The 16,523-nt window shown below is 41.6% G+C and overlaps 1 protein-coding gene across 12 annotated transcripts in view; it reads left to right on the forward strand.

Moving 5' to 3' along the window:
* Positions 1–15,773, forward strand: part of zmynd11 (zinc finger, MYND-type containing 11) — a 35,030-nt gene extending 19,257 nt beyond the window's left edge. For 8 of the 12 annotated variants that reach the window (XM_023965143.2, XM_023965148.2, XM_023965145.2 and 5 more), the window contains 11 exons: positions 394–471; positions 1,387–1,479; positions 4,347–4,434; positions 5,855–5,910; positions 6,034–6,111; positions 6,878–6,996; positions 7,071–7,341; positions 7,771–7,845; positions 9,799–10,077; positions 10,160–10,345; positions 12,961–15,773. In XM_023965143.2, coding sequence (XP_023820911.1) covers positions 394–471; positions 1,387–1,479; positions 4,347–4,434; positions 5,855–5,910; positions 6,034–6,111; positions 6,878–6,996; positions 7,071–7,341; positions 7,771–7,845; positions 9,799–10,077; positions 10,160–10,345; positions 12,961–13,083 — 1,446 coding nt within the window. In that variant the 3' untranslated portion in view covers positions 13,084–15,773. The remainder of the gene's footprint in view (positions 1–393; positions 472–1,386; positions 1,480–4,346; positions 4,435–5,854; positions 5,911–6,033; positions 6,112–6,877; positions 6,997–7,070; positions 7,342–7,770; positions 7,846–9,798; positions 10,078–10,159; positions 10,346–12,960) is intronic. The other 4 variants (XM_023965144.2, XM_023965149.2, XM_078934386.1 and 1 more) reach the window with 1 other exon arrangement.
* The last annotated feature ends 750 nt before the right edge of the window (positions 15,774–16,523 follow it).

A 16,523-nucleotide genomic window follows, 5' to 3' on the forward strand; every position in this document is an offset into this window, starting at 1 on the left:
ACATACTTAGGATCCTTGACACATTTACAGTTGAACGCTGTGCACGTTTTCTGAGTCATAATTGCAATGCTTGCCTCAACTTTACCTCAGTAGAATTGTCTTAGAAAGTAAAAGCTAGGATTGAGCCTCTACAAAAATCATTTTACAGGAAGCTTGGATGAAGATAAAAAAAACCACCATGCAAATCAAAAATCAAAAGCAATTTTGATTTTTTTTTTGTACGTTTCATGTTTTGGTTTTCTTTTGCATCAACCTCTATTTACTGTATATTTTTCATGTTTTCTTTCAAGTGGCTCTGTTTTGACAGTTAAATACATTCACTGTAATTGTAATTGTATGTAAATGTGTTTGCTTTCATACACGGCTTTCTCTCTCCTGGCCCTTTTCCTGCAGGGGAGTAAAAAGAAGAACCTGAACAAACAGGAGATGTCTAAATACCTGCGTTTCATTGTTCAGCGTATGAAGGAGAGGGTGAGAACCACTTTGCCTTCCTTTATACTCATTTGCCATAAGTTCAACAGCACCCTATCAATTCTTTTCAGTAAAACGCACACTGCTTTTCATCTGTTTTGTTTATTGAAAACATTTTCCCTAACCTAACCAGAAACTGCAGCAAACGCATAAAAATACTCAAGCCCAGATTCTGAAAGAATCTCTAGTGGAGAAATTGAGCTCTGAATAATTGAAGCTCTTCATCTCCTGGATTGTCTTTTATGAGTCTTTTTCATCATTCCAGTGCTTTAATTTGTGTCTTACTGTACTTAGTGAAGTTTGACACATTTTAGTGCTTTTAAGCCCTTTTATATCATGTGAAAAGAAACAAAGCCGCTATCAAACTCTTCATGTTTCCAAATTTAAAAATTATGTTTGTAGGTAGTGTTGACTACACCTCAAAAAGGAAAGCAGCATCCTTTCCCACTGCTGTTGTGATGTGTGTCTGCAGAAAATATAAGAAAATGTCTCTTTTTTAAAAATTACTTTTCTCTCCTAAAAGTAGAAAAACAAGTGAATCTAAACCGCTTTAGTAAATTTAAAATTGTTGCTTATTGACAAACCTTTCAAAGTAATATTTTTTTAAATTGTAAAATATTAAAATAATTTCCCAAATAATGCTAAAATATTCCCCTTTTTTGAGATTACACCTAACTTGAGTGTTTTTGAGTTGCACCTTAGTGCATTTGCTTGCATCTTTCTGCTTCTCTCTGCCTCATACCTTGATTAAATCATGCCCCTTTTCTTCTTTTGTTACATCTCGTCTTGTCCTTTTAAAAGGCCGTGAGAAGCCATCAGCAAGCCTCTATGCTCTTTCCTGTTCTTATTTTTCCATCACTTCCCATTTCCGCTTTATGAAATCTCATTAAATCCTCTCCTTGCTCTGCATTACAGGCTGTTGACCTGAACAAAAAAGGCAAAGACACTAAACACCCCATGTACAGAAGACTGATCCACACTGCACTGGACGTCAGCAACATCCAAGAGGTCTGACTCACTTTAAGACATGTTTACCGTCTGAATTTTTGTCAAATAATACGGCAAAAATAATGGTCAAAAGAATGCCAAAGTTTCTCACACCGTGAGAACGCTTAAAACTGAAGCTTGGGTAAAATAATCTTTTATCGTCTTTAGGAACCATGACTAATACTTCAGTTTTGTCATGGTTTGGCTTTCTGTTTTACCAAGACTTAATGTATAAAATACATTTGAAAGAGTGTTCATGGGTTTTAGGTGTAATCAGGAGACCCAGCGATGTAAAGAGCCTCATCAACAAAGCTGTGAAAGTCAACGCAGTGTCTCCTAATGACATCCTCAAGAGACATGTACAAATGAAACAGTAAGGGACCAAATATTGACCCTTGGGGAACCACAAAACTTATTTCATGGATTCTTCGAAGAGCATTTATCCATACTAAAATTAAAGTGTTGATCTGGACGGGAGTAGTTCAATGAGAGGCCCACTGGATAGAAACAAGTCTATCCAGTAAAATCTGGTGATCTACCGTATCAAAGGCGGCATTAAGAATAACTAAGAACAACTCTACCAAGTATCTTCGCATCAACCAGGACAGAACTCACCAGTTTCCTTTGTGTAAAAACAATGCTGGTGATCTGTTAAAACAAGAGAATGGCCCAGATGAGATGTTGGCTCTTATGGGATTAATTTGAACCATGAAGTGTTCTGCGAAGTCTTCACATGCAGCATTAGACGAAGGCATAGAGGACTTGTTGAAGTCTTTGTTAATAAAAATATCAAATGTTTTAAAAAATATATTTGGGATTATTTTTATTTCCTAAAATTAAGTTTGAAAAGTAAAGACTCCTGGCCTGTTTAATTGACTTATTGTAAATTTTGAGTTTTATTTATTAATGTATTTTCAAAATTTCTTGATGAATTTTTAATTTCGTCTTCCTGGATCTCCTCTCTGCTCTCCTGCAGTTCTCTCTCAGACACTTAATGTTATCAGTCTTCCATGGCATTTTAGGAATGGTTCCCAGTGTTTTGGTCTTGAATGGAGCCACTGCATCTGTGAAAGACTGAATCTGTTGTTAAAATGATCAACTATGAAATCACAGGATGCGGGTAAAATCTGAGCAGGAGTTTGTTTTAAAAAAAGACTAGCAGCCACTTCAGGAGTTACAAACTGCTTCCTCAGTTCCCACAGTAGCGGTCAGATATAGCAAAGTCAACAACAGAAGACACACCAGCAGACAGGTCGTAAGTAATGACCTGGTCCAGGATGATATCCTCTGTTTTGAGTTGGCTGTGAGACGTGTTGCTTAAAATCCGTGCTTCTCAGAAGATTTAAAAACTCACGTCATTGTTTTTATCAACATGTAATTTAAAGTCATCAGTTGTTAAAACCCAATTGTACCCTATGTGAAGAGATGATAAAAATTCCAAACAATCTTATTTAAAACATGAAGGAGGTTTAAGTTGTAACTCACTTTCAATCCTCCTTTTACTCATTTGTTAAATACTAAAAAGCTTGTTTTTTTGTTTTTTCCATCCATCCATCCATCTTCCTACGCTTATCCGGGACCGGGTCGCGGGGGCAGCAGTCTAAGCAGAGATGCCCAGACTTCCCTCGCCCCAGCCACTTCCTCCAGCTCCTCTGGGGGAACCCCGAAGCGTTCCCAGGCCAGCCGAAAGACGTTTTTTTAATTTTTTTTTAATTAAATTATAAATTGTACCTGACATTTAACATAGTTGCATAATGGTATGTTCATTAAACAGAAGGTAGAGGATAACTTCAGAGCGTGTGGTTCTGCAAGGACAGATAATGTAAATTTTTTTAGGGGATAAAAAAAAAAGTTTGATTTGAATCTCTGCCTTGGTCGCAGGTCTTATTCTGATATCAAAGCGAGGTCAAAAGGTCATGAATGAATCAGAAATGCATTGGTTTCACAAGATTATATGAATGATATTGAGGGAAACAAACGCATGTAGCCTCTGAAAGTGCGTCTACTGTTTATGAAGACCCGTGTGGCCCAACTCTGGTCCTCAGTGTACACAGTCCTGCATGTTTCCCATGCATAAACACACCTGATTCAGCTCATCTTCTAGCTCCGCAGGAGCCCTATAATGAGTCATTAGAGTCAGGACATTGATCCCAGAGGATCAGGGTTTGGAAATGCGGATTAAGATGATGTTAGATATGAGAAATCTAGATGTAAAATATTTTATCAAGTAAAATTGAAGTAATTTGGCTTCAAGATAAACAATAATAAGCATCACTATGAGATTACAATACCACAGCGACTGGATAGTTCAGTTGGTTAAGCGCAGGAATGGGAAATCAGGGTTTGATTCCCAGGGGGCACAATGAGCTTCATTAATTGTTGGTCCATGGGCAAGACCCTTTGCATTACAGGGGGGTCAAGTCTGGGTTCTCCTGTGTCAGTCCCCAATGAATTGTTTTAATTTTGTGTTTACATTTTTTGATTTTAAGTATATATTACTTTTTATTGCGTTTCTGAAAGAGTTTGAATGTCATTTATTTTGTTTTGTCCTGCTTCGGCTGTAAAAAGATCAAATACAGGGTTGTGTCATGAAGGGCATCCGGTGTAAAAATCAATAAACGCTGATTTGCTGTGGTCACCCCTAGGGGATATGCTGAAAGGCGGACATCAGATTACACTACCACATAACAAAAATCCCTCCAATGACTGACTGTTGAGCTCAGTGCTGCTTGCTCCTAAACTGGCTGACCGACTGTGTGCATTGTTGTATTGATAAGCTGCCTTTTGACTGGCTCTGTGTTGATCACCCATCCGCTGACAGGTAAACAGACTGCTGTTTGTTTTTTCTTCTCCTAGCTGACTTTTCCTCTGTCTTGTTTGACTTTCAGAGCCTCTCTGAAGGAAAGTACAAAAGCTTCGATGAGTTTAAAGCAGACGCTCAGCAGATAGTTCACAACACAGCCATCCTGTACGGAGGTGGGTCAACGTTGTTCTGGTGCTTCAAGCTAACAAAGAGTATTAAAGAGTGTTGTTGGTTTCATCTGTCTGTTTTCCAGCTCTCTTCATTATTGTCTTGTTTTTTCTGGTTGAGATTTCACCAAGAATCTGTTTCTTCTTAGAACTCCTGACTGTCAGAGTTTATATTGACATACTGGACTTCTTGACTGTTAATGTTTGGTAGTGATACCACAGCCAGCTGTCAGACAATGTTTACTGTTGTCCTCTCACAAAATAAACAGTTTTAGTTGTAGATTTTTCAAGCTAATGAAATTATTAACCATTTAGAATTGAGCGACGCCCGAGGGCGCCCTGCTGAGCAGCTATGACATCAGCTTATTAAAACTTTGTAGAAAATAAATGTATTTTATTACTCTGTGGTTGAGATTTTGAGGGACAGAATGGGGCAGTTATTTGTAGTTTCTAAACAACAGCATTTTTTTAATACGTCAACAAATGAGGTGGAAGATGAATGTTGATCAGGACCTCTGTCGGGCTTTTTGGATGGAGGAGGAGGAACATTGCCGTGTTCAGAGCCTAAAGACTACCATGGCCCTTGGTCCCTCAAGGTTTACTTTTTGGGGAGGAGAGGGAACTTTTTCATTTACACCAAAAATCGGCACAGGTGTGAATTGCAACAGTTCTGATGCGCGTAGCGGAAGACCCTGCTCGACAGAGGCAGAGCTGTCTGGCAGTTGCTTCTGTTTTCTTAGCCTGTGTGATAAATCTGCCGTTTACCTTGACTACATTTTTTATTCTCTTTCACTCTCCATTTCTCTTTCTTTACCTTTTTCTTATCTGTACTTTGGGTCCTGAAATTTAGCACAATATTTGTTAGGGTTAACACGTTGTTCATTCTCTGATTGATTTTTGCTGGCTGATTTGCTGCATCTGTCCAGGTTGGCACCACTGTGGTGCTGCCATCAGTGTGTGAATGTGTATGTGCCTGGGTGAATGGAACTGTGACCGTCAAGCACTTTGGGCTTTAAAACAAGATAGAAAAGCACTACATGTATTTGTCATTCCCATTTACTATAGAGCTGAGGGTACTGATGCAAAGAGGGAGCTGCTGCTGTCACTGTTGAACTGTTCCAGTGTTGTGGGTCTAACTTAACCAAACAGGGTGTCCACCTAAGAAACCCAGTCACTGGTTTCTACCAGAACTCCCACAGCAGCTGTTATTTCACAGTGTGGAGCATCATTGTTAGTTCAGATGTAAAATGATCAGCCTGATGCAGCCAGGTTTCCCACTTTGAGGACGACCGATTGTTCAGAATATAATTTTACACACCAGAAAATGGTCATCCTTTATTTTCGTTTACTTTCCTATTTATTATGTATGTAGTTTCACTTGTGTACTTTGCAAAGTTCACTCAGACATGTTTTTATTTTGTTGCAGTTCACAGCGATCAGGCAGAGATTGCACGGTTGCTCTTCAGTGACACATGCCACGAGGTACCTTTTTTGTTGAAAACCCAGTGAGAACCTGCAAAAGTCTCCTGCAGTACTTTTACATGTCATCATAAAAATGTTTGTCTTAAATCTCATCTTTGTTCCCTTTTCTCTGGTGTCTTCCAGTTAAATGAGCTGATGCTGTGTAAGAACTGCTTCTACCTGTCCAACGCCCGGCCAGACAACTGGTTCTGTTATCCCTGTGTGAGTATGAGCAGAAACTGTGGGATCCCAGTCGACTGAAGGGGGAAACACTGATGTTTGGTTTGATCAAAAACATGTTGATTTGACACATTTGAATGATTTCAGAAAGAAAATCTCTTACTGCATGAATTTATTAGGTATTGAGCTCACCTGAGGTACAGGGTTTGATGTTCTTCACAGCTGTGTTCTGTTGGGGTCTAAAGCTGCTGAACTCCATAATGGTGAAGATTACGGCCTAATGAATCCAATTGACTCTTTCCATACTGACAACTTTGATACGTCGATAAAGATTCTGACCGTCATTTGTAATAGCAGCCTTGCCATTTAGATAAATCATATTACCGATAAGCCGGGAAGTATTTTGAACTTTTTCTGTCAGTTTTTACTACAAATGTTTGTGAATGTGATCTGACGATGCCATCAACACACTGTTTTTTCATCATTAGTAGTCCTGTCAGGCTTAAGTTTTTGTGTTCTTTCAGTGGAGGCTGCATGTAAGCTTAGTTTAAAAGGAAATTAAAAAAAACAAGCTTTTATTATTAATATTCCTGCAGCAGCACATCAACAAACAGCAGCCCAGAACTGCAAACACTGAAAGAAAAGATGAAAGTTTCTCTTGATTTCACCATCTTAATCACTAGTCTGCTACTTGGTCCATATTCAGTGTTAATGAGACTAATAACAAAGAATAATACAGAGTATGTACAATCAAAGTTAAAAGATGACTGTTTGGTTTTTCATCTCTTTTTGTTTGTTACCTTTGCAGAGCCCCAGTCATGATCTGGTCTGGGCTAAAATGAAGGGTTTTGGTTACTGGCCTGCAAAAGTCCTTCAGAGGGACGATAACCAGGTGGACGTGCGGTTTTTTGGACACCAGCACCAAAGGTAATAAAAGCTTCAAAGCAGCACGACTGAACAGACAAACCAACAGGAGACAACAGTTTGTCTTTGCCCTTCAGAGCGTGGATCCCTTCAGAGAACATCCAGGACATCAAGGTGAACGTCCAGCAGCTGCAAGTGAAGCGCAGCAACGGCTGGAAGAAGGCGTGCGAGGAGCTGGAGGTGTACCAGCGCTTTCTGAAGGAGGGGCGTTACTGGAAAACAAAGCTGGAGGACAGCCCACCGCCTCAGCGGCAGCAGGAGGACGCGAGCGGGAGGAGTGACCGGCTGGAGCGGACGGAGGAGGCAGAGTCCAGCATCTCCTCCACCAGCAACGAGCAGGTCCGCCATGTAAGTGGCATCAACACTGCCGTTAGCCGTCGCTCACGTTTTTGCTCCACTACTGCAGATCTCATTTCTGCTGATCAACTGGAGCTAAATCAAACTTCCATCATCCATCAACAAATACACGTTCCATAGACTAAACTTTTATTTCTTTAAAGTAAAGAAATCATGCAGCAATTAAAAAGGTTTCAAAACACTTTAAAAAAATCCATGATGGTTTCTTTTAAGGTATTCTATGTTTTTCCCCCCAAAAACTATGATCTAGATTTTTTTTAAGAATGCTTATACCTAAAAAATTGTAATCCTTGTAACTGTTGGCTCAATTATTCTTGAGAGTGAATTAAATTCGGTCAAACACAAGAACAACAGTATTTACAATGTCTTTACGTTTCCAACTAAAATCTAGTTTTTCTGCTTTTTTTGTTTTCACTTTAGCTCAAAGGCAGCTTGGAGCCCAAGGCGAAGAAAAGTCGTCGAACTCAAGCTGTTGAACCCAAAGAGGAAGTCAGCGTAAGATATGAAAACCTTTGTCTTTAGGAGGAAAATAAGCACAAATGAAATCACCAATATCACAGTGTCATCCACTCTGAGCCTGTAGTTTTTCCTTTTTGATTTAACATTATAAAGACAAAAATATGACGGTGGAGATGTAGTGCAAACAGCCGCCGAACGCAGACAGACTCGTCTCTGAGCTTCATTGTTTTGTTTACTTGTTCCACGGTCTGATACCGGACTCTGTGGAAAGCTACACCGCTGAAGACGAGCTTTAGCTGGTATTTTTGTTAGAACTGAAAGACTTTATGAGCAGAATCAGAACAAGGAAGTGAAGACTTTAACCACTTCTGATTGGTCAGACTGATGACCTATGATTAAGCCTCCAAGAATGATTGGTGGAGACAGTTGAAGGTGCGGGACTTTTCTGAAAACAGAGCTAAAGCTGCGGCTAAATCGTGGTACAGTCTTTCTTATCAAAGTGTCTTTAATTTAATCAAATAAACACAAAAAAAAGTATTATACGATCTTTCATATTCCAAACTACTCAGTGTTTTATCCGGGCCTGTTTGGATGAACACAGAGCTGATATCCTGGAGATGGAAAATGTTTTTAGATCAGTGAATGAGGGCAATTTCCCATGGCACACTTGACCATCTCCCACAGCACACTGGTTGAAAAACACTGGTATAGAGAACTGGACTGGGTGACCCCTCCCCCTCGCGTTTTAAACTGGAAGCCCCCACTGGTCCCAAAAAGCACAAATGCCATAGACTTCTATTGAGAAATAAACAGCTATTAATCCTTTTATCAATCAGAATAAACATTCTTGCTCTGCATATTTTTAACATCTAAAAAGCGAATCCCAATTTTGTTTCATTATATTTTGCTTTAAGTTATAAAGTGACCAATCAGATGCCTCAATAAAAGTAGTCAAACTTTCAAAGCGTTTGATTGACAGATTCTCCTGAGCCTGCTTTCAGTGGAAGGGGTGTGGCCTTCTAACATACCTACCACTGATTAGAGAGGGTGGTTGCCATAGAAATATAGACTAACACCGACCACCACCGACGGACCAATCACAGCTTACTGAGGACGTCTGGTTCCAACATGGCGACTGAATTGACTTCATTTGCTTTGTCAGTTTTATGGGTGACGTCTCTCTCACTCGTCCAGTTTTATATATATATACAGTCAATAGTTTTAATTTTTTAGGACCAAAGAGTTTCTAACATTGGACGATAATTATATTTCATGTTTTTTTAATCTTTGATGCAGATTTTTGTAGCTTCCTAGAAGAGCAGACCATAATACCCCAAAGATTTAGTTAGACACCCTAAAGTAGAAGGACGTTTTTAGGGTTTGGATACTGATTCAAATTTCTACATTTTAGTCTAAGAAAAGATAATCTGTCACATTCATTTATTTTAAATCAAATTCACTAATCAGATTTGACATTTTCCTTTTGAAGTCTTTTTAGACTTAATTTTGTTTTCACACAAAATGCTTAAATGTTTAACACACCTAGAATATGCAAATGATCTTGTTATGGGAGGGCTATTTTTGTTTCCTTTCCAGGTCAGGATTGCAGGTTTTTGCAGCTGAACTGCCCGGTTACTATGAAAGCTCTGGGCTTGGTGATCAGAGGCAGATGAATTCAATGAGATTTTTTTTTTTTTTTTTTTTTTTGCCATTTTCACAATAAAGAGTATCAGATACCGCGCTACTGTGATGAATGTGCACACATTAGTGAGCCCTGCAGCGTTGCCATGGGAACAGACGGTTAGAGGAAAGGGAAATGCGTCTTTTGTCTATCAAACTGCCACACTATCAGAAAAACCCAGGAGCTACAGTTGAGGAGACTCACTTTAGAATTTCCTGAATTGGTCTGACACCAGGACAAACATTTTGAAACAGAACATCACATCTGTCCCCACCTGAACCGGTTATCTGGTCTTTCCGCTCCACCAGGACCCGGAGCCGGAGATGGAGGCGGTCAGCTCCAGCCAGGAGATCCCTGTGTGTTCGGCGCCGCAGCAGCCAGAGAAGCTGTCTGTGTCCACGCAGACGAAGAAGGCCAGCGGAGGGTCGCCGCGCACGCTTCACCGCGGCACCCAGACCAACAGCGAAGGCGCCTGCCAGAACATGTGCCACGAGAAGTACACCAAGGTTTTCAACGACGTCAAAGAGATGATGAAGGCCGACAACAAGAGGGAGACGGAAAGAGTGGTCAGAGAAGCTCTGGAGAAGGTGAGATGAGCGTCCAGCGAGGGCGATTCAGGACGCCAGCTGCAGTCACAAACACTGGACTTCCTGCTGTGCTTCTCCTCAGCTGCGAGCAGAGATGGAGGAGGAGAAGAGGCAGGCGGTGAGTAAAGCAGTGGCCGGGGCTCAGGCGGAGATGGACAGGAAGTGCAAGCAGGTGAAGGAGAAGTGTAAAGAGGAGCTGGTGGAGGAGGTGAAGAAGCTGGTGGCCCAACACAAACAGCTCATCTCCCAGACCAAGAAGAAGCAGTGGGTGAGTATGGCCGCTCCATCTGCTGTCAGGGTTTTTACAGGGAAAATGGTTTTGACACAGGTGGTGGCGCAGGTCAGCCAACAATCAAAGGATTGATGGTTCGATCCCCGCTCCCCCCAATGAACTGTTGTTCTTGGGCAAGACACTGCACCTTCCAGTGTGGCTCCACTGGCGTGTGAGTCATGTGAATGATGGACAGAGGAGCGTACTGGCAGAAGCTGTAGCTACACCAGTAGCTTACCGTCACCAAGTATGAATGAGGAGGGAACGAAGAACGGATGCACACTTTAAGCTCTTTAAGCATCATTATTATTATTATTAAAGCTGCTGTGTTAAAGGAGGGTTGGACACCGAGGACCGGGGTCAGGAACCACTGGGTATACTTTGGTTATGTTGCGGTTGTGAGTGGTTGATCAGGATCATCTGGTTTTATGCAATCGACTCAAAGTTCCTCATCAGAACAGAGCAGCTCTGAGTTCTGGTCCACTTCTGTAAGCCGGCCTCATCGCGGTCCTCTTCATCAGGCACGAGCAGCTAACCGACCAAAGAACCGCAGTCTGGACCCGAATGCATCTGGACCCAAACTTTGTGAGAGTTTGCTGTAAACTCTTCAACAGTGGATGGAGCTTTAGCCCCAGTGTTTACAGCCCCAAACGATCAGGATTATGCAAATGATATTTTTCTAAATGCTCAACGCAAACGACAGTCAGCATCATTATCAAGTCACTAACCAATAGAGTAGATATTAACTGTTACTGACCAAACCTCCTAAAGACGAGGTATTTTTTTCAAAAATAAAAAACTTTCAATGCACGGTTCCACATTTTTACACTCAACAGAGTCCCACAACAATTTAAAGATTCTAAAGGACTGAAAATAGTCTTTTGTTGAATTTGCTGCCTTAAGGCCTGTACACACCGGGACGAATTTCGCCGGTGATTTTCGCCGACGTTTAACGCCTCGTGACTAAACAAAGGGCACCAATGAGAGTGTGCACACCGACGAGAAAAAACGCCACGCGTTAAAGCGTCAAAAAAAAAAAAATGCCTCGGGTTCGTTTTTTTTTTTGACGCGTCGCGTCGAAATCTATTCGACCAATGAGAATGGCGCTTTTGCACATGTGTCTGGAGCTTCTGAAGTTACAGTAAAACACAACTTGGGGGCGCTCAAACACAAAACTGCCTTGCTGAGCACACATACCAGCGAAGAAGTTAGACGCCAAGTAGCGTCTACACTGCCGCAAAGAAATAATGACGGACATTCTTAAATATCCCCGAACCAAGCACCAGTTGGAGCTACTGGTGCTTGAAATATTCATGTTTTCTTTGTATTATTCTGACAAGCGCGTAAATACTTGCTCTCTTTTTCTGAGTGAAAAGTGACTTTAAGAAGCCTAAAGTTGTGCAGCGCCACCTTGTGTACAGGAGTATTTCTGTTTTTCATTAAGCGCCATCTAATGTCAGGGAATGAAATTGCATGTTCACTCGGCTCATCGTCAGCGAAAATCGCCTGGGTGTGAACACAAAAAACGCTGGCGAATAACGCCTGGCGAATATTCGTCCCGGTGTGTACGGGCCTTGAGGAGGTGTTAATTACTGAAATCAAAAGCTATTCCAATCAAAAACATCTTAATAGGTCAAGTTGCGTTTGATCATAGGAACCCTTGTCATGCATGAAGAGGATTTTGTTACGGAAAGCACGGTTCTTCTTTTGTACCAAAGAAGAAAGCATCCAGTCAGAAATTCCAGCTACTTGTCAGACGTCATTTTCACACCGAGTGCATATTTGATGTTAGTCTGAGATCGCCGTCTTTCCTTACAGCCACATTCACTCCACAAAGGAGACACGCAGGTTCATCAGTAATGTCAGTCAACATTTATTCTGCCTCCAGTCGTTTTTTAAAGGCTCCGTTTCAGAACCAACTTGTTCTCTTCGGCATTGTGAGGGCGAGCGAAAGTGTTCACCAGGCCAGCTGAAGGACTGCATTATGGGATCTGTAGTGAATCTGCAATCAGCGCCACATTTCACCAGGCCATTAACAAGAGTCGCATAAAATGCTCTGGTGGGCCGGATGCCTGCGTGACGTGATGACGCCATCAACGTAAATCAGCTGATTCTGTTGTGGACGTCTTCATACGGCTTTGCTCCACATCAGAATCCGTTTATGGCCGTTTATGACAATTACATTTATGGCGCTAACGGTCAAAGAGTTACGGTGTGTCAAAGAACGTGTATTATGTAGGTTTTTCACTGGAGACATCTCCATTGTTTAAAGTGCAGATGACACAGCAGGAGTCCAGTTGCTCTGAACAGGGTCTGACTGGAAACGGGAAGCTTCAGCTTCAAATAAAAACCTCAGAGCAGCCTTGGTTCTTCTGTGATTCCAGCTCCAGCTTTGCTGCTGATCGAGTTCTGTTTCTGCAGGAAGCAGAACCTGTTTTCACCACTTTGATTTTTCACATTGAGCTACATTTACCACAATAGGATTGAAAGTTTGGATTGTGAGATTGGATGTCAGTGCTGTGTATTTGGGTGTTAGGGTCATTTTAGTAAATGATTGTCGGAAGAGCGCCATCTCCTGGAGACTGTGCCGTAACCGCTGTGTCGTCCCTCAGTGCTACAACTGTGAGGAGGAGGCCATGTACCACTGCTGCTGGAACACCTCCTACTGCTCCATCAAGTGTCAGCAGGAGCACTGGCACGCCGACCACAAACGAACCTGCCGCAGGAAGAGATGAGCCGGCCCCGCCCCCCTCTGACATCACACATGGCACCCCCCTGCTGTCAGTCAGTCAGTCACCAACATACGCGCTCTCCTCCCTCCAGCTTCTCCTCTTGCCTTGATAAAACTGTGTGGACCCGCCGACGAGCGATTTAAAGTTCATTTCCCCTCTGTGATGACTCTATACCCCCCCCCCCCCCCCCCCCCCCCCCGATTTGTGAACAAATTTCTCCAAAGCATGACTCAAATGCTGAGTTATGAAATGTGTTTTTGTTTTGTTTTTTCTGCTGGAGAATGTTATTTATGCGAGAAACAAGTGAGCGCTGCCTGAGAATGTTTTATTAGGATTTTTAAAAATGTGGGTTTTTCTATCCCACATGCATCAAACAAGAATGAACAAAGAAACCGTCACGGACGAGGAGAACTCTGCAGACGGCCCGCTTGGATTGGTGGTGGTGGTGGATTGCACCTTTTGAATCGTTTCTACCTAGAATCTCAGCATCAACAAGTCACTCTTTGGGAACAGGGTCAGAGGTCGGCCCTAAAAGACGCCGGCTCAACTAATCATTTGTGTCCACGATGATCATAACTGCACACGTGTGGCTTTCTTCATTTGATGGGAAGAGATCCTGTGCCGGGTCTCAGACAGGGTTCATGCTTTTTGTTTCTTTGCACACATTTCATGTCTTCATGAATCCCAAACAAACAAACAAACCCAGAGCTTGTAATGTTGCCAAAAAGCCTGGCGTCAGTTTGAAGTCACCCGCAGAGTCGTCCCGCTCCACGCCTGCGCCGTCAGTCCCTTTCCAGAGACTCTGCGTTTGCTGTTGTTGGTGCTCAGTGCCTGTTTGTTTCGGGGCTCGTCTGCATGCCGACAGCTTCACACTTTAGGTTTTTAATTTATGGCAAAAAAAAGAAAAAACGGCGTGAGGAGCAAAAATGGAGGCAGTGGTTCAAAATATTATGCAAATGTAAAGCAGGAATTCCTGTTTTGTAGTCTTTTCTTTCCTCTGTGGTGTGTAACTGTGGTGCTCTGATTCTGTTTTCTAAAGGCAATGAGATTGCCAGATTCAAACCTTTGATTGTTTCCTTAGTGATGAACTTTTTACAGAAGTGCTGATCATCATCATCATCGTCATCATCATTAATGGACAGAACTGTGTTTGGAACCGTCGGCTTGTTTTTGTTTTTTTACAACAAACCATCCCAGAAGATTGATTAAATCGATTGTTTAGACAAAAATGTCCGTAGCTTTCCCCAATTGTGTTATAAAAAAAATGGACTTTTCTTTTCCCATGAATTCCATCCAACCTGAACCTTTCTTACAGAAATATTTGTGGTCTTTGATCTTCAGTAGTTGATCAGACGGTCTCTGCTCTGTGTCTGCTGAGCTTTAGCTCTGCTTCCTCCTTACTTTATGCTTTAGTTACTGTAGGATTAATGCCATGCTATTTGGTTTTTGTTGCCAAACTAAACAAAAAGCAGATTGTTTTTTTTGAGGGGTTTGACCCGCCGCTTTCAGAGCGATGGCTCCGCCCCTCCTGATGGCAGAGGGAGGGGATCAGTGGTCCTCTGGATTTTAGTGCGTTTTAAACATCAGTTGATGATGAAATCTCTGTATTTTAAATATCAAGCCCCCCCCCTCTAAGTAGTTCCTTGTGAACGTGTTTCTGTCAGGTTTCTTTTTGTAAGATGTCTTTCTAGACGCTGCAGAAAAACATCCGGACCTGGAATCGTTTCTGCGTACTTTTTGAGCAGCTCGGATTTGAGGTTTCTTTTTTCCCCGGATCGCAGTCGTCCAGATGGAGACGGAGAAGATCGGTGGTGTTTGGACTCTGAGGTGATTTCGTTTTGGTTCCTCCTCTCTCGTCATGTCTGCTCCGTCGTCGGGTCACTTTTCCAGTCTCATGGTTGCACTACATGTAAATATCAGTAAACCTGCTTCATGTCGGTGTGTAAATTAAGTGGCATTTAATATTTCAGTGATCTGGATGACTGTTGGTCCTAATTTTGTACAATGTACAACTGATATCAGCTTTCATGTCACTTTGTATGTATTTCCTTTTTTTTTTAAATGTTTTAAAACCTTCAATGCGTAAATGAAGATGAAGCAGCTTTTTGTTCTTCTGGTTTTAAACTCATGTTGGAATGTTTTTATATCTGTGCATCAGCCATGTCGGTTTAAGTTTTTTAATCTTCTTTTGTGTGTTTAAGTTTTTATCTCACTCTGCTTTGTATTCCTGGAGTTTTAAACGCATGCATAAAAGCCGTGTGGATTTCCTCCCCCCTCATTTCATGGTGTAAGCTAAAAATAAAAGACGTAGTTGCACTCAAACTGCAATATGACAATGTTTTTGTTTTCCGGGAGGCGATGCTGTTTCCAGATGTGTGAGGCGGATTCCAGCTGGAAAAAGGGAGTTGATCAGATGATCAAACGCGTCTAGTTTTGAGGTATTTTACTATGTGATTTTGAGATGGATCCTTCTTGTACTTAAAGTACGTCTGACAGGAAGGAAAACGGCTGTAAAGGTTTCTCTGCTCTCACTTCTAGTAGGTCATCCTCTTCTGTTCTGTCCACATGTAAACTATTAACCATAGCAACATTTTTTAATGCTGCCAGTCTTTTGTTTTTGTACACTTTAGCTAGCAATATGTATATAAATATATTCTATGTGCTAACATGGAGAAATAAATGTATCAACCAGTGTCTGCGGTCCAGTTTGGTTCTTGGGGGGGGGCTTGTTTTGGAGAAGCAGGGTTGGAGTTGATGCTGAAGCTGGAGGTTTCTGCTCAGACAGGAACTGTGTAACCCTTGTGCTATCCTAGGCACTTTAACATTGGGAGTTGGGTCATCTAGACCCACTAGACAGTGCTCTGAACCTTTTTTCTTCAATGATTTGTGATCTTCACTGGTGTCCATGGATTACATGAAATCTTTCCACCTTTATTCACCTTTGTCATGGTAGGAAGAACACGTCAATGTACGGGTGGGGTCATCTCTGATAGCACAAGGGTTAAAGAGTTTAGAAAGCCAATCATCTGCAGTTTCAGCTCAGACTCTTCTGTGGTGAAAGGATGAAGCTCCTAAGTGGCTGCAGGATTACTGCAGGTGTCCAGCAGGGCTCACTTTATGTCTTCTTGTTTGTGTTATAAGATTAATGATAAATCATTAAACAGGTTTTTCTTAGGTTTTTTTCCCCACCAGTACTACTGCCAAAATACTGTAAGTATATATGTAGGACTGGTTTGGTTTATTATTTAGATTTGTAATCTTTTACTTCACAATTTTTAGTAAACTGTAAGGATTAAAATTTTGGATTTCATAGAAAAGTTTCGCAGACTGAAAAAAAAAAAGTCGAGCAATACATCTGATGGCCACTAGGTGGTGCCAATGGACTGAGTCATGCTGTTGGACTTGTAAATTGTATTTTCCTTTTTGCGCCTTTTCTCTCAGTT

This window comes from Oryzias latipes, chromosome 17 (genome assembly GCF_053564925.1).
Source record: "Oryzias latipes strain Hd-rR chromosome 17, Olatipes_Hd-rR_3.1".
Classification (NCBI taxonomy): Eukaryota; Metazoa; Chordata; class Actinopteri; order Beloniformes; family Adrianichthyidae; genus Oryzias; species Oryzias latipes.